This window comes from Ruditapes philippinarum, unplaced genomic scaffold (genome assembly GCF_026571515.1).
Source record: "Ruditapes philippinarum isolate M1 unplaced genomic scaffold, ASM2657151v2 ctg14938_1_1_1_1, whole genome shotgun sequence".
NCBI lineage: Eukaryota > Metazoa > Mollusca > Bivalvia > Venerida > Veneridae > Ruditapes > Ruditapes philippinarum.
The window spans coordinates 1-26,021 of record NW_026853931.1 but is presented as its reverse complement, the minus strand read 5'-3'; the positions used below and the strand labels follow the sequence as shown (position 1 = coordinate 26,021).

The 26,021-nt window shown below is 32.3% G+C and overlaps 1 protein-coding gene across 1 annotated transcript; it reads right to left on the bottom strand.

Moving 5' to 3' along the window:
- Window positions 1-344: 344 nt before the first annotated feature.
- LOC132738418 (acetylcholine receptor subunit delta-like) lies at window positions 345-25,770 on the bottom strand. Its single transcript, XM_060725912.1, has 5 exons — window positions 25,514-25,770; window positions 9,443-9,627; window positions 6,940-7,094; window positions 1,621-1,743; window positions 345-1,265 (listed from the first exon to the last, which is right to left on the bottom strand). Exons 2-5 carry the CDS (start codon window positions 9,615-9,617, stop codon window positions 1,155-1,157), a joined length of 564 nt encoding a protein of 187 aa, XP_060581895.1. The 5' UTR covers window positions 9,618-9,627; window positions 25,514-25,770; the 3' UTR covers window positions 345-1,154.
- Between the last annotated feature and the right edge of the window lie 251 nt (window positions 25,771-26,021).

Sequence of the window (26,021 nt, the reverse complement as noted above, 5' to 3'; positions counted from 1 at the left end):
ACATAATCAAAAAGTATTCCAAAAAGTTTAGTTTCACATTCGGGTTAAAATCGGATCTTGTAATATCGACACCTAAACTTTTGTGAGCAAAATTCTCTTAAAGTGACGAAATCACCCGAAGTTACTCTACTGACTTCCTGACTATTGAATAGAAGTGAACCTATAGTGATCTACCAGCTAGGTATAATCCTGAGAAGTATAAATTGTTACCCTGCGACTAGCAGGCTCTCCCCGGCCCGGCGTAACTTTACCATGACACAGTTCTTTTATATTTTTCATTTTTCGTTATTGAATAACATGAAACGAAGTGATAGATTTACTGTAAGCATGTTTCTTTTATTATGATCCGAAATAAGAAATAATATTTATTTATATTTTCTACAAAGACAATAAAATTCCTTCCGATACTTCGAAGTTGATAAGTTTTATTAGAAAAAAAAAAAAACATAAGTTCTCAAATCTCGAGAGGGACTGCTGAAGTACCTGAAATAACTGGAAAGTCTTAATATGACCTTCTATATGTTGGTGCGACATAAAACGTAACATCAACAAAGACAACAACAAAGGATTATTCCAGGGCAAGTATTTCAGTAGGGCCATCAATGTTCAATAATTTGTTCAAATCGCATACCTGCGACTTTATAAAGGCGACATTGCACGGTCGTGCATAAACTATTGCTGTGACGTCATATGCGTTATGTACCCAATCAGAACATCTCGGCTATTATTGATAACAACCTCGGAGAAAGTACTTCTACCACGTGGTGTTAGATGTGTAATCATTTTTAGTGTATTATTGCACATATTTGACATTCAAAGGAAAATAAAGTACATTTCGGTAAAATTATGTCTGAAAAAAAAAATCTTGCAATAATAATCAATTTAAAAATGCTCACTGATATTCAATTTTAACCAAATCCGAATTAATGTGAAAAAATGGACATTTTGTACCGAAATACCCTTTCCGTTCTGTGTTTTCTTACTATTGTGCCCGAGTTTCTTTTTTGAAGTTTGAAAGGGCCGAAAGGTTGCAATTGGTTATGCACCAGCTAATTATAAATGTTGGTGGTTACAAGAAATATTTGGATAAAAAGTAGTGAAGGTAGTATTGTATGGTCAGTCTGGGATACGTTTATTTGCCAGCAATTGTTTCATCAGTCAAAGCTGCTTACTTCAAGGATGCTCAAAGTCGCAAATCGTATTTCACAAGTTTGTACATCATATGGGTAATAAGTCATGTCTATATCACACGACGTTTCAAACATCTGAAATATTGATATACATGTTGTCAGTTAAATCTGATTGCACTTACAATGCAAAAATTTACTACGCTTGTATCATTACAAAACTTAGGTTGTAAAAACAGTACATTCTTTCATATTTTACATGAGAGTTTTCACCTGGAATATGAAAATATATGTATTTATATGTTTCTTAAACAATAGACATGGACTTCTTAAGTTTGATTTTTTAAAGATTTTATAAACTTATTTGGAGTAATGTCGCAGTAGTACATGGTTAAGTACAATGCATGTGTATACATAATACATTGTACAATGTAGTTTATATCAGGTGATTTGAAAACTAAGGTATTCTTGGGCAGTAATTAAATATACGTACCTCATGAAGGACCCACAATATATGACCGCCATAAATATTTTTAACCATAACATTTTCATGTCCAAGACTTTTATATGATCCAACTGAATTATGTAGAGCTATATCTGGCTTCCAAATATCGTTCTGCAAAAATATGGTTACGATAGTATTTCCTATTTCTGTATACATATATACACGTACATATCATATATACATGTGCATGCATATGGTTAAACAAGCTAATTTGAATTTGCCGTTGCATTTGGCCTTCTTCAGCGGCATTTATTATTTAAGGCTGACAGCTACGGCAAATTCAACCTCAAAGACAAGGCAGTCTGAAGGACATCTAAATCCCCTTCCGCAGTGAACTTTTTACCAGCCACGACCATGATGTTATGCCATGCATATCATAAGCACATACTTTCATGATGGTGATTATTTGTGTCATGTTATTTGAAATTTTCCATGAAGTAAAAAAAGTTATGGAGAACATATAACCTTGACCTTGGAGGTAGCAACCTGGATGTTGAACTCTGCAGATTGTGTCATGGTGATGATCATTTATGTCAAGTAATTTTAAAATCTTTGAATTGTCAATAAGATTTAGAGAGGACATGAATAATAGATATTTTTACATTGGACCTTTAAGTGTGACCTTGACCTTCAGGGTTGTGACTTGATTATTGTGCTCCGCCAATGGTGTCATAATGGTGATCATATATATTGTTAAGTTATCTTAACAAGTGGGCTATGATGGCCCTGAAACCGCTCACCTGGGGCTGGGCCACTTTTGACCCCAGGGCTTTTATTTGAACAAACTTGGTAGACACTCATTAGAAGATATTTAATACTTAGTATCTAAACTCTAGCTTTTTGGTTTTTTTTAAAAGAAGATTTTTTAAGTTTTTACTACGCACATATAAGGAAAATCAATGACACCTGGGGCGGGGCCAATTTTAACCCAGGGCCCCTTATTGGAACAAACTTGGTAGATACCCATTAGAAGATGTTTCATGCTAAATATCTTAGCTCTAGCTCCTTGGGGTTTTTAAAAGAAGATTTTTAAGTTTTTACTTTATACATAAAGGGAAAAACAATGACCATTTTTTTACCCCGGGGCTTTTATTTGAACAAACTTAGTAGACACTGACTAGATGATGTTTCATGCCAAATATTTAAGCTCTAGCTCTTACGGTTTTCTTAAAGAAGATATTTTAAGTTTTTTCTTTCGGTTGCCATGGCAACCAGAGTTCTGCTTGGAATTAAATTCTTTGAACAATTTTTACAGTTGACTACCAAAGAAACATTCCTGTGAAGTTTGGATGAAATTGGCTGAGTGGTTTATGAGGAGATGTCGTTTTAAGTAAAATATTACGAAAGGACGACGGACGGACGGAAAGCAGTGGCCACCCCATTATTGCGATCTGCACATCGTCCCATTAATGTCATCACTTGTGGCAAGTTAAAAAAAGTCAGCAGTTTAGAAGTTATGGAGCAGACACGAAATGTAGGCTTTAAATTATTAAATTAAGGTGTTTTTTTATCATTTGACCTCTAAGTTTGACCTTGACTTTGGGGGAAGCAACCCAATTATTGCGTTCTGCACATCGTCTCATTATGGTGATAACTTGTACCTAGTTATTTAAAACAATCAGTAATTTTAAAGTAATGGAGCGGACACGAAATGTAGACTTTTATTATGAAATGAAGAGCTTTTAACATTTGACCTCTAAGTGTGACCTTGACCTTGGGGGTAGCAACCCAATTACTGCGCTCTGCACATCGTCTCATTATGGTTATAACTTGTACCTAGTTATTTAAAACAATCAGTGGTTTTAAAGTAATGGAACGGACACGAAATGTAGACTTTTATTATGAAATGAAGAGCTTTTAACATTTGACCTCTAAGTGTGACCTTGACCTTGGGGGTAGCAACCCAATTATTGCGCTCTGCGCATCGTCTTATTATGGCTATTACTTGTGCCAATTTATTTCAAAGAATTTTCAGTTGTTTAAAAGTTATGGAGCGGACACGAAAGTGTTACGGACGGACAGACGGACGGACAGAAGGACATGAACGGAGGCCATTCTTATCATCCCCTTTCCGCTATGCGGAAGGAGATTAAAAATTTTGGACTTGTGAGAGGGTAAAACTGGCCTCAGTCCGACCTTAAGGTAACGTGTAACCAACACTGAAAAGCCTTTGACCCTATCTCAATCGATTGAGAGGTTGCAGCACTCGATAGAAAAATCAACTTAAAATAGTGATTTTTGGCAATTTTAAGATGTACCCTCGTTGCCATGGGAATTAAAAACTGAGTATGCCGTTACAAGGCTAAGGTCAAGTCAACATTTGTGTCAAGAAACCTTTATTATAGTTTCATAACAATTTGAATTTGTAACTGGAGGCTTTTCAATGAAAACAGCCATTTTTTACAAGATACTCATGAAATAATGGGTTTAGAATATAGAGGATATTCAAGTTTCTTCAATAAATACAGGATTTATTTTCATCAAGTGATATGCAAAATAAATACGAGTGAAATATGATAATTTTCATCTCACAAGATGAAAATAAATCCTGTATTAATAGAACAATCTTTGTTTATTATATACTTTTTCTCTTTTTAACCTTACGAATATGGAGAATTCCCTTTTAATTTTGTGTATTGACTAAATTTAGAAGAAAGTAGTCCGGCAAGACACCAGTGAAAATATGGGAAAATGTTTCACTGCAGTAAAAAATAAATCTTTACAGTGAAAATAGGAAAATTAAAGTAACTCAATATTTCATTTAAAAGTATATAATAAACAGTATTATGCATGTAGTTGTATCAATATCTGAGCAATAAACGTATACATACAGTCATACACCACACAAGTAGAGAATGACAAACCAAGGGGCAGGACGTGAAGTGGTTGCACACTTGGTTTAAGCGAGCGAATTGGTTGCAAACTTGACAAAATGGCGAACACGGCGTGATTTTTTGAAACGGGTGAACGAATTTTTGCCAGGCAAGTGGGTTTCTTTGTTATTTTTAAAGTTCATTAGTATGTCTATTCCATAATGCAAATATATGCCACACTCGGTTAAAGGTTTCAGCATCCTAGAATTGTTTTGACGAAGTTATTGAAGATATAAACTGATCATGTAGATATTTTGAAATTTGACATATGACTGTTCTGGTCTGTTTTTCTCCTAATTTATTCGAATTTGTAAGTTTTGAACTGCATTAAGTTATAACAAAATATGTTTCTGTCAATGCTGTACAAGTGGGTTAGTTCACAAGTCCAAAGATAACGTTCAATACACAAAAATATCTTGTTCAAGCACATTTTAGTTGCAGACTTATACTTCAAGCATTTTAGGTTGCAAACTTATTCTTATTCCATTGAAATCCATAGTAAAACTTTGCAAAAGGGGTGTAGAAGGATATATTTATTGAAGATCCTGTATGTTTTGTAATTGTGGTTGTACAGGCTACCACACTTGCGTGAAACTATATATATGTATGCTAATACAACAATTTTCAAACAGTGAAAAATATGTAAAATATGCACTGCAAATATTTGTACATATTAAACGTTATAATTAAATTATATGCATTCATTTCTTATTGGAAAATTTGACTTAGAATTTATAGAAAACAAATTTCTAATTACTTCCCTTTATTTTCATGAAATATTAAATTCGGTATTATCTTTTTGAAACTTACAATATAAATAAATCTTAATTTGAGCTTCATATTTTTTATGTAAAACCATAAAAATGTGTTACAGGATCTTTAACCATTTTCAATGGCAATTATTGACATTTATGTTCTGTTACTTGTTTTTGTTATAAATGTTATTTATACTTTCTTCTTTTACAACAATTATGCACTTTATGTTTCAAATTACATGGTTCTCCGTTCAATAATACAATCATCAGTTAAAGCCTGCAAACAAAATAATAGCATGTAGAAAAATATTTATTGATACTTCAATCCTGAAATATGTCATCATATGTAAAATGCAAATGAAAACTACATACAAAACAAACGTATGTGAGAGTACTGTTGTAAGTGAATTATTTTCATCATAAACATAAGGACATGTGCACACATACGATGTTACTCGGCAAAATTTCCAAAGTTTATCATAACCACAAGAAATGTTAATTTGTTTGTTTCGTATGTAAAGATCAGCAGTTGCTTTAGACATAAAGTATGTAAATGTACTTAAAATATTTTTAGAAGCCAAAAGTTAAAATGACATGCTTGTTTACAATATTTCGGATTTGATGTACATCATATGTCAATTGGTATTCTAGAGACGATTTTGATTATTAGATCATAATATAACTGATATACGATTGGTTATTTACATTGACTGATACGTGACAAAACTGTTAGGGAATTTGGAAGATGTTTCGATTGGTCAATGATAAGGAACATGTGAATAATTCCCTTGTGTCAATGTTAATATAGTTTTTATCTACTATCAAATTTATTTCAAATCTAAAAAACGAACAATAATGAAAGCTGTTTGTTGCTTTTTTTTCTTTTCCTTTACAGTAAGTCATGCCAAGATATAAAAAAGTCCTAAGACTTTGTAAAAAGAAAAGAAGTATATCGAGGAGAAAAATGATGAGGATAAACACAACTGAACTTCGATTTAGCATATTGTGTTATGTATCTATTTGAAAGACCCTGTGTAAGGATATATCTGCACGCATGCACAATTTCTATATATAATTCTCATAAGATGAACGGGCATAATTGCCTCAATATTGCTATAAGTTATTCCTCGCTAAAAATATGCATGCCACATTATTGACACAAAAGTTTGCAACCAAAAATGCTTGAAGTATAAGTCTGCAACTAAAATGTGCTTGAACAAGATATTTTTGTGTATTGAACGTTATCTTCGGACTTGCGAACTAAACCACTTGTACAGCATTGACAGAAACATATTTTGTTATTGTTAAGTGCAGTTCAAAACTTACAAAGTCGAATAAATTAGGAGAAAAACCGACCAGAACAGTCACATGTCAAATTTCAAAATATCTACATGATCAGTTTATATCTTCAATAACTTCGTCAAAACAGACTTTAGGATGCTGAAACCTTTAACCGAGTGTGGCATATACATGTATATTGCAATATGGAATAGACATACTAATGAACTTTAAAATAACAAAGAAACCCACTTGCCTGGCAAAAATTTGTTCACCTGTTTCAAAAAATCACACCGGGTTCGCCATTTTGTCAAGTTTGCAACTAATTCGCTCGCTTGAACCAAGTGTGCAACCACTTCACGTCCTGCCCCTTGAAAACGTCATCCGGAATGGAATGTTACCTGAGGCCAATATGCCGTAGTAGTGTTATATTCAGTTTTATCCCATTGCAAGTATTCATCGTACCATGCTATAATCATGTAGGATGCTGTCTTCAATACTCCTGTTATCTCGTCTAAGTCAATTATCGTTTCAAGAAAGAAAGAAATGTTTACATCTGAAACATAAAAAGGTGATTTATTGAAACAAATACCTTACCATCAAATGCCCCAAAATAATTCATTGCAAAAAGGATGCAACTAGACTAATATCTCGCTTTTAACCACGTTTTGCACGAATTATGTACATGAATCGCATAGATGATTGTGTGTAAGCTCTCAAATGATACAATACATTGTTATTCTTTAACAGTAGCTCAATTAACGCTATATATCTACTTGTGTATACTAAGGAAAAGGTCTCCTTCCACTGACAAAAACGGTTCTATCAAGAATCGCTGTATTCTTGGTATACATGTGAAAGACACATTTAATGAAATTTGTCGTGTTTATGGGAGTAATGAACTTTTCATCTGTCACACGGTGGTGTAAGAAATTTAAAAGTGGTGTGGATTAAGTAAAACATGCACCCCATGCACGCCATCCAAAGACTGCAATTTCGCAATTATTATATAATTATAAGAATATTATTGTAATAACAATAATCTGTTGCAATAATCAGTTGCCAAATGATTAAGGAACGTTAATATATTATATCTGGTTCTTTGTAAGTTTTTTATATGGCATAATGAAAAAGAATCAATAAATCTTTATCACAGACCCTTCGAAATGCATTCGTCTACTTTCTACTGCTTGAATAAAAAATCAAGAAGGCATTAACAATCTTATTTTTATGTTTGTCACATAAACGCTAGATTTTTTTCTAAATGACAGAGAATCACTCAAGAAACTAGCAATGACCATTTCGCTGATTTTCTGTTTTCTTCCCCCAAAGCAAGAATTAATCTGAAACATTTACTTTTCTTGTCATTATATGGATGTTACGCATGCATTCGTCAAAATTGTCATGTTATTTTCATAACTGAACGATCAGTATTTATGCAAGCTAACATTCGAAGCGGTTATCCCCCATTTATGCCACATCCGTAAAGGAGAGTAACTCTTTCTCGACGCTAATCGCTTAAAATAATGCTACTACATGTTTAGTAGTCTACGTTACAACAAAAAACAACTAATACGTATTGTGTATATTCAATCCGTATACACATGCTCTCATATACATTATACACGTTTACAAGGCTGCACAGTTTTCCATAGAACCGGAGTTTTGTAGTGGTTTATCACATAAACCGCGGCACAGGAGTGTAATGAAACCGGGTTCAAACCCCGTCAGGGGCAAGTCGTTGTTTCCTTGAGCAAGAAACTTTACACTCATTGCTCAGTACTGGTTGGTTCCAGGAACGGATTCGAAAGTGTGTCTATAAGCTTATAGCTTCCTACACAATCGAACTAAAATAAATTCTGTATAAACCAAAACCATTTAATAATCAAAGCACAGGAGGCGCTGAATTTGTTTGGGTCTCAGAATGTCAGAAAGGTGAAGGTTGTGAGATTATAAAACAATTTGTTTTTGTATAGTGCCACCAATGCTTTCCAGCGTTTTAATTGTAGTAGAATGGCTATAAGACTAATTGCAACACTGATAGTCAATTCAATTTTTATTTGACTTAAACAAAAAAAAAAAAAAAAAATAAGTTGCCTCAACTGGGATTCGAACTTCAGACCTCTCGATTCATAAGCGAGCGTGCGAACCCCTCAACCACGGTGAACTTATATGATAACAGCCTGAAGAAAACCATATTATTCTAAATTAGGGTTTATAAAATATCTTATTATTTCGACGCTAAACCTTTTGATTAACACAGATGTAAATAATCATGAAGCTTACTGTAAGCATGTATATCTATAAAGAATGAAACAATATTAGAAATATTCGACCATTCGGGAACTACTTTGCTTGAAAATTAATGCGCCTGTCATTTGACAAACTTTACGTATTGATCTCCCCTGATTTTTTTCGGCGTTAGTGTACATATAAAGAGAAGTAACCGCTTCAAAAAAGTGGACTACTTTAGGCAATTGCAATTTACAGCATTAGGCTCTGAAATTTCGCTACCATTATTTGTTTGGTCTGACGACCCAAACAAATAAAAACGATATTACACTAGTGTAATATCACTTTGACGTGACGTCATTTGCGCTATATAGAAACATAGCGTTAAAGCGCGCTTATGTTAGCGTTACACTATAGGCACGTCGTTGAAAAATTACTCATTTTTACAGTTTATTGTTCTTATTTTATATTATGTGATAAATAGAATATTATATTCGTGTAGATTCAATACTAAATTTATTTAACTTGCCAGAGGCTCGCATAATATTATTTTATTCAACTCGTTCAATAAATTTAGTATTAAACTACACTCATTCAATATCCTCTATTTTATAGACTACAGACTTATGAATTAAATTATTTAACAAAAACAAAAAACAACAAAAAACATACCAAAAGAGTGATTTATATGGTTGAATGGAGGAATCTTAGAGTTGTAGCCCTGATTTACGAAAAGTTCTGTGTAAAGGCGATGTCTTTCTGTAGCGTTGCTGGTAGGATTGCATATTAACACACAGAAACATCTTGTGGTAGACGCTAGAAGCAGTACTAATATCTTGAAGTCCATTCTTTTGTACCTATTAATGTAGAAATATGGTGCAATATTAAATAAAATATTATATTCTTAACTGATATTCATCGCGCATTACACATTGAAGTTTCTACATTTGTCTTGTTTTCTCGTGAGACAATATCCCATAACAAATCTAAAGAGTTGGCTTTACATAATCATATAATATCTCAAAAGAAAAAAAAAGGAACGATGGTCGAGCTGCTTTAATTCAGTTTTTTTTTCAAAATGTTATTTGTATAATAAAATGTAAAATGTAAGATATATTGGTCTCTGTAACGAAAATGCATTTATTACATATATCATTACATATGATCATGAAGTGTTTGAGCATTTCAACTGCGCAATTTAGAAACGTTATTTCCTACAATAAAGTCAATTTTAAAAAAGAGAGAAAAATGCCTTTAAAAATGAGAATTGGATTTTTGTTAATTGACATACAGGAATTTTGAAAATACTCAAAAGTTTAGAATATATTAAGTGAGTTGGAGGTTCGAACTGAATTCTGATCAACTGTTTTTTTTAATACTATAAAAGAAGTCGATTTGATTTTCTTGATAATAGCTTAAAACAAAAATGATTAAAGGTATTGAGAAAATAAGTGTTAAAGCAGCACGCCTCCAGATTCATGCAAATTTTATTGAAATTTTGAAAATGTTTTAAAAAGTAAAATATTGTCGAGTGAACAATGAAAATAAGTTTCACGTTGGATACGGCACTTACAATCCATGTAAATCAGCAAAAATAAAGGTCAAAATATGCAAAAATAGCCATTACTGCGTTAGTAACGAAGTAGAAAAACATGTATAGTGAAAAATACTACAAAAATCGGTCACAAATCGCCGTTACATGGAAACTATTACTTTAGTCTTGAATCTTTTTATTGTTCTTATAATTCAAAGTACTGTTTCTCAAGTTTGATTTTCTTGAATATTTTGATTCATCTGGAGGCATGCAGCTTTAAACACCGCAATATGGACTTAATGTAACACACAAAAACAATCGTACTTTTCTTTTTAAAAATAGTCTAACACTCCACGTGATTTTGTCACTATAGACAAAGAAGAAAAAAACCGGTGTTAAACTGCCAATAAACACTGGTTATGGACTACTTGTATATGCGACTGTTATGTTTTCACCCTCGATTATATAGTTCACAAAACTTTTTTAAGCAAAATTAAAAAGCATTTTTATTTATATATTCAGTTCTTATAATGTTTTCTTTTCAAACAATACCAGAATAATATCTCACATACACTAACACCACAAATTTGATCCATATCAGTTAATAAATATTTTGACAAAACGGCGCCAATCCGTAAGCAGCGTAATGGCGTCATCCTAAGTATACAACTCATTCATTAACGCTGACGTTATTTCATACAAGACTGACAAACACAATACACTTTACAAATTTTATTAGTGTGCGTGTATAAATGGTGTCATATGTGAGTCAATTTTGGTAAGATCATGCTGAAGTTTTCAATAAATACAGTTGAGAGACATTTTATGATATTCCATTTAAAAAATTTCATAAGAAACACAAATTTGATAAGCATGCCGAATAAATGTGACATTGCGATACGCAAAATAAATGTATCATTGAAGATTATTCTAATATTGTATGCCTGTCCTGACTGTTGATTACAGCCTGGCAGCTTTGTCGTTTAAATGTAACCTTTTTTCAAAATATTGGAGTTTATTTATTTACTATTGGACAATTTTCGTGTATCCGTAGGCGATGGTTTGTGGCATCTAAACTTCTCGTTCATTTCATCCCGTGTAGCTTCTATTACATTTAAGTATAGCTAGAAATTTTGGTGAGATTCCATTAGGATTAGGTTGATGTTGTTTATAAATGTTCAGACAGATTGTTGGCGCTTTGGCACTGTGTATGTGTTGTATGACATTCTGTAGAAACTGCAATCTTATGTTGTTCTTTAGACATTGATAAAATCTAAGTTTGAGGTTCATCGTATTTCTTGTGATCGGCGCTGGGATAAGCGGTAATGAACACATTATTAGCGTCAACAGTCTTTCTGAACTTCCTTATTCACGGGGGAGGAAGTGTTACACGAAGGATGGAGTTCTTATGATAACTTGTTCAGGAGTTCTTGTGATAACTGTCACGGAGTTCGTCGGAAAACATCTGTATATACTACAAAAACACTCGTTAAAAATGGTTATTTTCATCGTTCAAAAATGAGTTTTAGGTGCTAAATTAAACTTTAATGATTAAGCTTGTCTTACATCTTGTATTATGTGTCAAAGCCTAATTCACAGGCCATTTTTAATCGCCTCTTAATTACTTCAAATCTGGTAGTTTTCAGTAAAATTTCGAAATAACTTGCCAATTCACAAGTTTTGACCTGTTTATTTCTGGTCTTCATCCTTGCCATACATAATTACCTAATTATAATGCAAAATTGCAAACATAAAGCACCGGCTAACAGATTTATAGCCGATTTTTCAAATGTCCCGGAGTTCTTGTGATAACTCTGAAGATGTCACAGATTTCTTATGATAACTTTTGTTATTGTCAGTGTGTTTCTTGCGCTAAAACACATCACGTTTTGGTGTTTATTTTTATTCAATAAGATTGTAAATCATTATGAAATGCAGTACGATCATCCTTTGCACAAAAATGTGGATAAAAAGTTGGTTTTAAGTGTCTGCAAAGGATAAATAGCTACAGTAAAAATTGAACCAGCGGTCACTGGTATTCAGCAGTATAATGGCTTAAACCACAAAAATGTCTCAAAACGTACACGTTGTTCTTAGTTTCACATGTTTTAAGCAACCACCTTTCTTAAGCAGACAATATATAGGCATGCTTCCCTTACCTAAGGGCTAAGTAATTTGTATCATTTTATACCATAATAGATAAGTATATAACCAGGATAATTTCCACACCTATGTCTTAAAAAAGTACGATACATGATAAACTACCGATCTCTCGAACAAATTTGAACTGTCCCTCCAGGTTCAAGCAAACTAAGTTTGACTATGTATTTTTGTTATCAATTACAGCAAAAGTAGCAGAGTTTCCTCCACTAAGATTACATAGGGGAAATACTCATCAAACATCGACAGAGAAATAGATATGGAAATACCATATTTGAGTATATCAAAGCGCATTTTATCACGTACATAAATGCCCTACTGGTTTCATAGCAGTTCCCGGCACCAAATCGCACTTTAAGTGAAAGTAAAAATCTGTCTACCAAAGAATGCAAACTTTGACAGAACAAAGTTAGGTACCTGTCCAGCATTATCATGGGTTAATGTTGCTCTTTTATTTTACATTTTGATGGAATAAAGGCCTGAGATGTAACAACTTTGCTCACATTTATTCAAAATTTCATAGCAGTTTTTCGAACCTTTTTTATTTTGAATATAATTCAGTACCAATTAATAAGCAATGTTAAGCTGGGTTTTCAAATACACATGTAGATAACTTCCCAAACTTTTCCGTGTCGTCTGCAAATATATTGTTTAAAAGTAGTGATTTACCTAGAATGGGATTTCAGTTATTGTGCATGGGCATTCAAACTAGAATTCTCCAGGTGTGCTTGTAAGTGTCGCAAGTTCTCTAATGTAACTAAAAACAAGAGACAAAACTTTGAAACATATTAATCGCTGTACTATTATAACTGCTGTGTTACATAGAAAACAATTGTTTCTCTGACTGATGCAGTAACATAGATGCTTAACTGAGAAAAAACAGTTTGTATGCCTGGATGAAAATGATTAAGGGCCAGAATACTGCTAGGAGCTGGAAACTGCTAGGAAACCAGTATATAAATCCTTTTTCCAGTCTACAAAATCTGCGTCAAACAAACAAAAATACTATGAAAAAGAAACGGGGGTAAGAAATAATATCTCTTGAACTAAAATTCACTCAAAACCAACATTATATATCCTATTTTTTGCGCAAAGGATGAGCGTACTACATTTCATAATGATTTATAATCTTATTGAATAATAAAAAACGCTAAAACGTGCCGTGATTTAGCGCAAGAAACACATTGGCAATAACAAAAGTTATCATAAGAACTCTGTGACATCTTCAGTGTTATCACAAGAACTCCGGAACATTTGAAAAATCGGGTATATATCTGTGAGCCGGTGCTTTATGTTTGCAATTTTGCATTATAATTAGGTAATTATGTATGGCAAGGATGAAGACCAGTAATAAACAGGTCAAAACTTGTGAATTGGCAAATAATTTGGAAATTTCACTGAAAACTACCAGATTTGAAGCAAGAGGCGATTAAAATTGGCATGTGAATTAGTTTTTGACACATAATACAAGATGTAAGACAAGCTTAATCATTAAAGTTTAATTTAGCATCTAAAACTCATTTTTGAAAGATGAAAATAACCATTTTTAACGAGTGTTTTTGTAGTATATACAGATGTTTTCTGACGAACTCCGTGACAGTTATCACAAAAACTCCTGAACAAGTTATCATAAGAACTCCATCCTTCGTGTAACACTTCCTCCCCCGTGTTATTGAGTGCAACAGACAATCGCCGAGTAACGAGCCAAGATTTTTTGAAACAGCAATATACCACAAAATTAAATTTACAACGATAAGTAAAACTGCAATGTTGCTTGTAAAATAAAGGTAGGCATACGTTGATTAAGAATTCTAACACGACCCGCATTTTTCACTATTGAATATAGAAGAACCGAAAGTGTGTGTTATTATGCAACAGAGTCACAATTGACGTTCTATATTTAGATATGTGACATAATCATTATACATTTGACATAACCACTAAAAGAATCCGACGCGCTTAAAATAAGTACGGAAGCAAATCAGACGCAATTTTGCTTAATATCAGGTACGGCAGCATTCATTTGTTGATGTCGTGTTAGAATCGAAATAATATATCCAAATCGGTGATTTTATCGCTTGATAACATCACTGTTTGTCGTTCGGATACGCATCATTATATCACTCGGGCTTTTAATTACTCGCATCCGAACTCCAAACAGTGATGATATTGAGCGATAAAATCACTGTTTGAGATAGATCTATATTATTTCGATTCTAACACATCAACAAATAAATACTGCCGTACCTGATATTAAGCAAAAATCGGCCTGGCTTGTTTCCGTACTTATTGTCTGCGCGTCGGATTTTATAGTGCTTACGTCACATGTATAATGATTACGTCACATTTCTAAATGTAGAACGTCAAACAGTGATTTTATAGCATAATAACACACACTTTCGGTTCTTGTATGTTCAATAGGGAAAATGCGGGTCGTGTTAGAATTTAGAATAAAAATCACAGATGCAATAATTTTGCGACATTTACTTTTTACGCACCAACACATTTATTTGGCATGTATGTTAAATTTGTGTTTGTTATGAAGGTAAAGAAAAGGAATATCATACATTGTCTCTCAAATGAATTTATGGAAAATTTCAGCATGATAGGGCCAATGTTGACTCACATTATATATGATGTTTATACATGCACACTTATAAGATTTGCTAAGTGTACAGCCCATTCTAAGACGTAAGTTTTTATTGTTGAAAACTTGATAAAATAACGTTTTTCTGTTTAATAATTTCTATATCTTAGCAACAGTAGGGTGCGAAAATCGAACAGTGTTATACGAAAATCGGCATCGGAACTTATTTCCGCTTGAAAAAATAACATTAGTGATCTTCCTTATTTTATCGTGTTAGAATCGAAATAACGGTGTTTATCGGCTATTTAACACCGGTTTTGTCGTTTTGATGCGAAAACATTAACACATCAGGCCTACGACCTTCGTGGTCAATTCCTACGCATCAAAACTTCAAACCAGTGTTAAATAGCCGATAAACACCGCTAAGACCGATATTTTTTCTTAAATTATTAATGATAAACCTTTTTTTAGTGTGCAAAACAGTGATTATGGCTCGCCTTAAAACAACAACAATAAAAAAAAGAAGAAGAAAAAATAGAGAGAAAAAAATAACAAGAAACAAAATAAAGAAACAACAAAAAACATTGGGTCTGTTAGTTAAACTGCAGACAAAATTATATTTCACATCAAACTTGAAAAGTGTCACTTTGATTAAAAACATGTATTGATTTGTTTAAAAAATGTTAACTGTAGAGCTAAAATAACTTCTGAATGGCATTTTTATTTGCCCACAACTATTTTATGAATTTGTCTGATCAATTAGCTTGTTGATATATGTTGTCATATTTGAAATGGAACGTGTGTATTGTACACAATACTAAACCTGATCACGTTAAAAGATAATGAACGCCAATTTCAATTTACACTGATTACAAAGACACTCTATTATCGCAACAAACCTTGAGCATTATAACATGCATGCAATCCGATAAGATTTTTAATTTCTTTGCGATAATGCTTCAACTTTTGTGGAGTTATATTTCAGATTTTTTTTTTAAGTTGACAGCCATGAATAATCTTACTTGCAAGTTTCGAATATGCCTATCGTATTTAACCAATTTATCATTTCGTACAATTGAAATTCATCAAAACCTTCATTCTTTACAAAGTGCGCAATTAAAAACCATTGATTATGTTAAACGGGGATTTTTTAAAGGCCTCAACAGACGGTAGGATTTTAAAGTACAACACTAATGAAAACTAAGATGTACAAGCAAATCTTAATGTGTGAATGCTACTATTTCATGAATTCGTTAATCTTAATACTAGATGTAAGGCATAAGACATGTTTTATTTTGAAAATCTCGTCATACAGACCTCCCGCGATGACAAGTTACAAATTGCCAAATTATCTTCTGATAATGTGTGTAATGAATGAAATTCCAGAACAATTATGGTTAAAAGGTAAGCATAGTAGTAAGAGGGGGTAAAAATAATGTTGAAAAACTCTTCAGGAGACCAAAAGTTGTGGTATGTTCGAATCCCAAATTATTCCGAAAATGATTATGTTATGGTATTGAACTGTTCTCTAATCAGAGGGGGGGGGGGGTAGTTTGTAGGCCGCTGGATAGCTCAGTCAGTAGAACCGCAGTACGGTATTCCGACGGTCCTAGGTTTGAGTCTCGGTCAGGCTGCACATTAAAAAAAAATTAGATTTAAAAAAAATGGAGGTGTTTCAATCATTACTCATGGAGAAAAAAATAATTTAGTGAGTAAAGTATGTAAGAGATCAATTTGGAGGGATTTTTTATGGAGATTCTTAAAATGCAGAATAACGGTCTGAATGCAAGTGTTGTATTGCTTTGAAAATTGTGCATCCTATCTCTAATTAGTGTTGTACAACTAAATCCTACCGTCTGGTGAGGCCTTAAATGAGTTTGAACTATACATTAATTAAACTTAAAAATGAGGAAGTTATGCGTAAATAATTTGACAAAGATTAGAGACAGGTATAAACGTGTATTACCAATTTGACTTGTCTGAGGCTGTCTGTCTCATGTAAACAATGAATATCTAAAAGGAAGAAATAAATATTAATATTTAACCAAGATTAATTTCCTCATTTAATAAACTAAATGAAATACTTAAATTACTTATATCAGAAAAATGTTTTGATACCGGTTATTATAATACTGTATGATTGCTTCTTCGGCTTTATAAGTGGATGTAATTTTGAATTGTAATACCCTTTTCTAATGAGTTTGGGTTATGATAAGAACATTCGTCATAATAATTTTTATGCATTTATATATATAATTTTTTATATTTCGTGTTTGAGTTTTTTTTGTCCAATAGGATTGCAGTATTTCAAATGAATCGTAACACATTAACTTCGGTTAATCGGCGAACTGTTTAATCAGTCTAGTAACTTCGGAGTACTGTTTAAAAAATGATTAAAACACTAAAGCCGGTTAAAAATTATTAGTACGTATTTACAAAATTAAATTGGTCGCTTGCCTGACCAATTTAATGTTGTAAATACGTACAAATAAACTTAAACATTAAACATAATTTTGAATTTTATTACCCTTGCCTAATGAGTCGGGTTATATACGTACATTCCATCATGGATATAAATTTTAATAGATGGGTACCAAAAGTGCGTATGCATTGCAGACTGTAGCCTATAAAAAAGTAAAAAAAGGGTTAAAGAAAACCCGTGTAAACTGACAAATCGATGGGGTTAAAAAAATTTAAATTTTTTTAATTTCAAATAAATTTCCAATATTTTGTACAATTTAAATATTCATGCAAAAAATGTTTTCTTTTTGGGTTTGGGTTTAAAAGGCGGGGACACTTACAAATAAAATGGTCCATAACCCAATTAGCACTAAAATAAGTAGGTTTTAAAATGGCGGGGTTTCATGTAGCAGTTTTTGTATTATTTTCCTTTTAAAAATGATATGTTTGGAAAAAGTTCAGAATTGAACTTTTATAAAATCTGTCAAACATTAAAATTCATTTCATTTTAAATAAATGTTTGTCAGTAAAATATTCATCGCAAGTATTAACACCCCACTTTGGGGTCAAAACGCACTTTTTGGGGGCCCGCCCACGTGCGTTACGTACTTTTGGGCTAACCCCCAAAAGAGCGTTCGCATTGGTGCAAAATTTGACCCAAATTTAAAATTCATTACTATCTTTTTTTTTAACATCAGACGAAACCCCTATTTTGGGGGGCATAAAAATTAAATCAGTTAGAAAATTTAGGATACATTTTGTGTACTTGAAAAAAAATTCTTGTAGTTAAAATAAAAACGAATAGGAGCTAAATAGAGAACGATAGATTAAATTTAATTTTTTGTATTTTAGGTTGCATTAAAAAATTTATTATAATTATTTTTAATTATAGGATAGTTTTAGAGTAAATTACATTTATTGTGGGGAATGATGATTTGATAATAAAAATTTTTTTGCTTTTTCCGTTTAACAAGCATTGTGTGCCCAAAATTTTAGAACTATCATTACCCAATTTTTCCCTCTAAAATTAAAAAACCCGTTTCCCCTTTTCGATAGGGTATGTTGAAGACGCCATTAAAAACTGGATTTCCCCTATTATCATTTATAAAGGGAGGTAACATTTCTAAATTAGTTAATTATAGTTCTTTCTGTGTTAAATGTTGTAGAAGAAAGACAAACCGTCTCTTATTGTAAATTAACGTTTGCATTAAATTTTACTCCGACCAGTTTACTTAAGTCTCAGGACGGCATCCAAAATGGCCACAAATGACGAAAAAGTCGTTGCGGGCTTATTTCAGTAATTTAAGAAAAGTATAAATTTACTTATAGCAGCAGTAACTTTATAAAATAACATGATTGGTACCTTAAAAAACCTAAAAATTATTAAGGTTTACGAAATTTAAACCAAAATTTACTGTAATGCATTAACTGGTCATGATCATGTAGAAGATATAAATTGTTTCACAAACCTTGTTGTAGAATTTTAATGATTATTCAACTTTGTATCATTAGCGATAATCAAGTGGTCCAAATATTTAGAAATATCGAAGATTGTGAATTAGGCTTGAAATTAATTGCAGCTGTAGCCATCACGCAACTATTCTAACTTACCTGTTACAATTCATTTAAACAGAACATTAAATGCGTTAGATGAAAATAACTGCATTTTAATAACATCCAGATCATATTTAAAATGGGGTTCAATGTGACACCAAGAGTTATCAAGTAAATTGATGACAAAACAGGATATTTTTCGAAACATATTTTATTTCTAAGGAATTCTTTACAATTATGGTGGCCGGTACCGTCAATTCTAAAGCCGCGAGAATTTTTTACCGGCAATTAATAAAATATCGCGGAGAAACTCGCGAGATATTATGTCGAAATTGTGCAAAATGTCGAGGTAATAGAAACTATCGAGTTTTTCTGTTATATTTCTGTCGTAAAATGTCGAGCTTTACAAAAGAAAGCGCGACATTTTCTGTCTACATAGTAGACTAAGTCACGCAAAAATATGCCTACTTTAGGTAGCCGATTTCGGCCATTATATTTTGTTTTTATGTATACTTTTTGAACGGTCAAATTTGAGCATTAAGCCTTTTAACTTTTTATGCCTTTTCAAATGTTGCGGCAGAAAATTACTATTATTCGCCGCGATATTTTATGAGACCGTTGTTGAGGAACAAAAGTCGTGGCCTATGATTCTTCCCTTGTAGAATTTCTTACAGACAAACGAGGGATAAAATGCAAAGTGACACCATAGATACTTCCGACCACAGGAGCCCTTATATTCTTTGCTGTTTCCAACAACTGTTCATAAGTTCCCCGCGACATTTTGTATGTTTTTCGGCAGAAATCTCGTGAGTTTGTAAGTTACCCGTGACATTTTATGATAAAACGATAAAAAAATTGCTTTATAATGGTCGCAACCGGCCACCAGATACTAGAGTAGTTAGTTATATGGTCACATTTTTAAAAAAAAACTATTTAAGTTGTTAAAATAATATTTAATTACCATATTTAAAAACCGGTTCATTCCATGTTACCCGACTTTAAATCCCCCTTTTGAACAAAATTTGCAAATCATGCAAACAAGGAAGCGATCTGCAATATTATACTTGCAGTGGAAATAGAAAATATAGCAAAAAAAAAGAGAAATGATAGCTAATCAATTAGAAATAAACAAGCAAAAAAATGAAGTCGTAAAGGGAAGTATACCGCTGCACGCCCCCCCCCCCCTGGACAGATATTTTTACCATTCTAATGTGATAAGCATTATATATAATATTTGTACCATTATGAATAATCTCTAAGTGGTATCAATGTTCCTTCATAGCGTGAAAGCACGTGGGAAAGACAGTTGTTCCTGGTGTCATTGATGATAAATGTTTTGTGTAAAAGATTACCATATAACTATAATTAAGAAAAAAGTTATTAAATTAATTCACTTTCATCATTTAATTTGCGACCCGCTAGCACAAATTTGAAAAATACAGTACCCATTGAACAAGTTATATGAACATTTTAATCAATAAATATAAAATATTTGGACCTATCACTGAACTTAAAACCTACTAAAACTTGGAAGATCAGCTTCTGTAATGAATTCCAGGCTTTACATCACGCCAGGTGACTTTATCCAGTTGTTTCGTCAGTGCAATTTGTGCAAACGGAAAAAAAAGAATCTGACGTCCGGTATAACATCACCATCAATATGCGGATTACAAGTCCCCTGTTCAAGCACCTAACATATGTTGTTGTTAGTTTAAAAAAATATAATATCGTGGCCTAAATACATCGTTTTAAAACATTGTGTCCTTATAACAAACATGGGAAATTGTATAGAGTTGAACATAAGGTGAAAGCTTTCATCAAATAATGATTATATTTTTATCACATAACGCTTGGCGAAGGAGAACAATAAACCAATTTACTTAAAATGGTATTGCATTAGTGTAACAACACTTAGACGTTACGTCATTTGCGATATATACATAAAATTCTTACACTATTCGTGATTTTGTCACTATACACTTAGAAGAAAAAAACAGTTTTCAAACTGCCAATTAACACTGAAGGGGCTTCTTGTATATGCGGCTTTTATGTTTCTCCCTTTATCAAGCCTTTTAAGCAAAAATGAAAACGCATTTTATTGATTTTTTTCCGTTCTTATAATGTTTTCGCTTCATATAATGCAGAAATAATATCTCACTTACACTAACGCCACAAGTTTGATCCATACCGGTATATATACGATAATGCCTTCAACTTTTGTGGAGTTATATTTCAGATTTTGATTTTTTTTAAGTTGACAGCCATTAATATAATCTTTCTTGTAAGTATTAAATTTACCTATCGTATTTAACCAATTTGTCATTTCGTACAATTGAAATACATCAAAACCTTCATTCTTTACAAAATCCGCAATTAGAAACCATTGAAAATGTTCAAAAAGACTGTCTTAATGAGTTTATACTATACATTAATTAAAATTAAAAATGAGGAAGTTATGCAAAAGATTAGAGACATGTTCAAACGTGTATTACCAATCTGACTGAGAGATAGTCTCATGTAACCAATGACAAACTAAAAGGAAGAAAAAATATTTAACCAAGATTAATTTCCTATCTTAATAAGGTGAATGAAATACTTGAATTACTTATATCAGAAAAATTTCTTAATACCGGTTATTATAATACTGCATGATTGCTTCTTCTTTTTTAAGTGAATATAATTTTGACTTTGATTTATCACATTTTAATACTCTTGTCTAATGAGTCGGGTTATTTATGTTCATTCCGTCATGTAATTTTATTAAGTGGGTCATATGTTTTTCATGCACTGTACATATAAAAGGCTTTATGACTTCCGGTAAAAAGGTTAAAAGAAAATCGTAAACTGACAACCGATGCCTGGATGACCAAAGTTTAATAGTTATAAACTTTACAAAGTAATTCCAATATTTATGTATATATTTAAATGTTCTTTGTTTGGGTTTAGCGTTACGCACTTTGGTGTCAAAGTTTGACCCCAAAGTGCGTGAAACATCTACACATGCATTTTTTCAACAGACGAACGACCACACTTTGGGATCATAAAAATTAAATCAGTAAGAATGGATTTTAATGATATTTGAAAAAAAAAATCTCGTAGTTAATGCCAATTGTTAACTAAAAATAAGGAACGAAGTAGACGAGCTAACAATAGCAGACGATAGATTAATTAGATTTGTTATATCTTAGGGTTGCAATTAGCAATTTATTATAATTATGTTTTATATTCATAGGATAGTGGTCTTAGAGTATAATTATGTATGATGTGTATTGTGTGTAATGATGATTAGATAATAACATATTATTTTAGCTTTACCGTTGAACAAGCATTGTGTGCCGATAATTATAGAGACTATGCATGTCACCCATATTTCCATCTAATTAAAAACCAGTTCCCTTTTACGATAGGACCTGTTGAGTAGTAGTCTGGATAACCCTATTATTATTTATTTATGGGGCTTATATTTCTTAATTAGTTAATTATAGTTCTTTCTATGTTAAATGTAAAGCGTCTCTTGCTGTAAATTATTGTTAACATTAAATTTTACTCCGATCAGTTTATTTAAGTCTCAGGACGGCATCCATAATGGCCACAAATCACGAAAAAGTCGTTGCGGACATATTAAAGTAATTTAAGAAAAGTTTAAATTTACTTATCGCAGCAGTTACTTAAGCAGCAGATAAAATAACATGATTGGTACATGACAAACGTAAAATCATAAGGATTAACGGGATGGAAACCAAAATTTACTGTAATGCATTAACTTGTCATGATCATGTAGATGATATATAAATTGTTTTACAAACTTTGTTCTAGAATTTTAATGATTTTTCTTCTTTGTGACTGTGCGTTTTCTTTAGCAAAATCAAGTGGTACAAATATTTAGGAATATCGAAGATTGTGAATTAGGCTTGAAATGAACTGCAGCTGTAGCCATCACGAGGGATAAAATGTACAGTGAAACCATAAACGCTACCGGCCACTGGAGTCAAATGTTCATTGCTGTTTTCAACAACTGTTTATACGTTCCCCGCGACATTTTGTATGTTTTTCGATAGAAATCTTGTTGGTTCGTAAGTTGCCCGCTACATTTAACGATAAAAAAGCGTGTTTATAATGGCCGCAACCGGCCACCATATACAATAGTAGTTTGTTATTTGGTCACAGTTTTTTAAAAAAAAAATTAAGAAGTTAAATTAATAATTAATTAACACTAAAGAATCAAACACATCTTTTTTATTACTACTACATCAGAATTTAAATTGCACTTGGTAATATTGCACTGTGATATTTATACGTACATTGTATCGACCGTCATCTTGATTTCAACCTCAAATATTTCAATGTCGCAAATAAGCAATAAGTCAGTACTCAGTATTTAAACAGAACTCAGTTAACACCTTTAGAACTCTGGAATCCAAAGTGCGTTGTTATGTAGCAGATCAACGCACTTTGAGCTCAATATTTCGGTTTTGACCCCAAAGTGCGCTGTGAAGTTTATCACACTTTGGGTTCGGATCCTAAAGAGCGTTTGACCCCAAAGCAAAGTGCAGTGTTACAAAGCTAATATAGTTTAAAAATGGAGCATCGTCTCCTGTAAAAGGTAAGAATGTGTAACTAGTTTTTCTATTTCATGAAGAAAAAAACTTTTTCAGTGTGACACTTATTACACATGGGGAAAATCTTTTAGAAATAGTCTCTTCATTAAAAATTGTGAAATTATATTTTGATAATTTTCACTGTGAAATAAAGATTCTGTCGACATAAAGGCATATCTAAGATAGAGCCGAAGACCGATTTCAACGGCTAATTGCAAGTTTTGTTTATGTTTTTGTCTTATAATTACTTCGAGTTTTTTTTAATCGACCAATACAGTTCCGTGTAGGATTGTTGAAGACTTCCAATGATGTAAGCTGTAGCGAAAAGAAAACAACATCAAACCCGGGACCTCCGGCGTAGTGAACACTGATTTGTTGAATAACTTCAAACCATGAGCACGCTATGCACTTCGGATTTCTTGAAAAAAAGCACGAGAAAAATATCAATCCATCATAAAACTTGCCCTTGTACAAAATAAACTACTCTTTGTAGTCTCTTAACAAAACCTTTTTAGAAACTTCCCAATTTTTAAACCCCTCCAAAATAAAATGGCCTCCCCTGTATGGGGCCCCTGATATGAATCAATGGGGGCAAACGCCAAAATTTTTTTGGAATAAAAAATATGGAACCCTACGGCAGAAAAAAGGGTTTTTAGGGTTTTCCCTTATTACTTTTTTAAATTAGGGCCTAAAAGTTTTGTTGAAACGTTTATAAATTTCCCACTTTAAAGAAAATTTTTTTAAATTTTTTCAAAAGCTTTTTTTTTTTACAGGATTTTTTAGTTTTGTTCACTTCCTCCTAATAGGGCCAAATAAATATTCCCCTTTTTGGCGCCCAAAAAGTGAGTGTTTTTTTCCCACCCTTCCCCCCTTTCGCTCCAAAAAGGTTTCGAAAAAAAAGCGTTTATCCCAAATCTCAGGAACCCCTAAAAGAAGATATTAAATTTTGGGGCACGGAGGATAAGTTTCTTGTTACAATAGTTTATTTTATTTTTCAAAAACAAAATTTTTTCAAAAATCAAAATTGCAGATTATTTTGGAGGGCTTGGAAGTTTGGGATAATTCAACCACTCGTCGTTCATTTCGTATTTGGGGAAAATTCCCCGGGTCTAATCTAATTGTCTTTTTTGCAAACAGCTTAGATCAAAATGGAAAACTTTTTAACGATCCTACTCGACATAAATCATTCTGCCTTTATATTCTCGAATAACAATACAACTTAAAAATGAATTCGAGACAAATAGCGTAAACAATACAATAAAATTAGCCGTCCGGTCCATCTCGGAAAGCGTTCGCGTCGTTTTTCAGTACATCACAATTGTGGTGAGTTCCCGAAAGTAATCGTCTGAATATTTATTCAACATTCCCCATATTAATTATAACGTAAAAAGATAAAAAAAAGTATAAACATAAACATCAAAGTTGTCGATTGCAAAAGCTTCTTAAACTTGAATTCCTAATTATTGATTGTTATAAATTATTTAAAACGGCACAATTTTAAAACATCTCTGTTATAGTTAATAATGACCCATTTCAAGATTTCTGTTATTATTAAAATGGCACATCACACCACTTCTGTTATTTTTTTTTTAAAAATGAATTTTACATTATAATATTGTAGGATTGATACAATAACATTTTTTTATATGAGCAAGTTTATTGCAGAGACTTAAAAATCAAAAAGGAGGGTGGTGACCATATTATTTATTCAGTCACGATGCTTTTTAATCACGGAAAGTTTAAGCTAGTTTAAATTTTCATTTTTTGCCTTGGTAAAAAAAATAAAATAAAAAAAATCAAATCGGACCCTTCTACATAACGCAGACTTTTATTAAAAATAGCAAACTTACCTTAAAAGTAAACACCTTGTTATGTTGTCTTATATAAATGCCCACATACACCTATCTGTAAATATATGATTTAGCTCTAGTATAAAACATATATATATAGATACTAAATAATGTCATGGTGATAACTGACAAGTCTACACTGAGTTAAACCCACGTGACTAGAGAGCATATCATATTTATTACAAAACAGGTTCATTCCATGTTACCCGACTTTAAATCCCCTTTTTGAGCAAAATTTGCAAATCATGCAATCAAGGAAGCGATCTGCAATATTATACGTGCAGTAGAAATAGAAAATATAGCAAACAAATGAGAAATGATAAATAATCAATTAGAAATTAGAAATAAACAAGCAAAAAATGAAATCGTAAAGGGAAGTATACCGCTGCCCCCTGGACAGATATTTTTACCATTCTAATGTGATAAGCATTATATATAATATTTGTACCATTATGAATAATCTCTAAGTGGTAAATGTTCCTTCATACGTGAAAGGGGGGCCCCCTTG

Excerpts from the sequence above, each read along its gene's own strand:
- LOC132738418 (XM_060725912.1), bottom strand. The coding sequence starts at position 9,617 with ATGGACTTCAAGATATTAGTACTGCTTCTAGCGTCTACCACAAGATGT. Across the intron at positions 7,095-9,442 it reads CCATATAAATCACTCTTTTG|ATGTAAACATTTCTTTCTTT; the intron begins GTATGTTTTTTG and ends TTTATGTTTCAG. Across the intron at positions 1,266-1,620 it reads TATTGTGGGTCCTTCATGAG|ATGTTTGAAACGTCGTGTGA; the intron begins GTACGTATATTT and ends TCAATATTTCAG.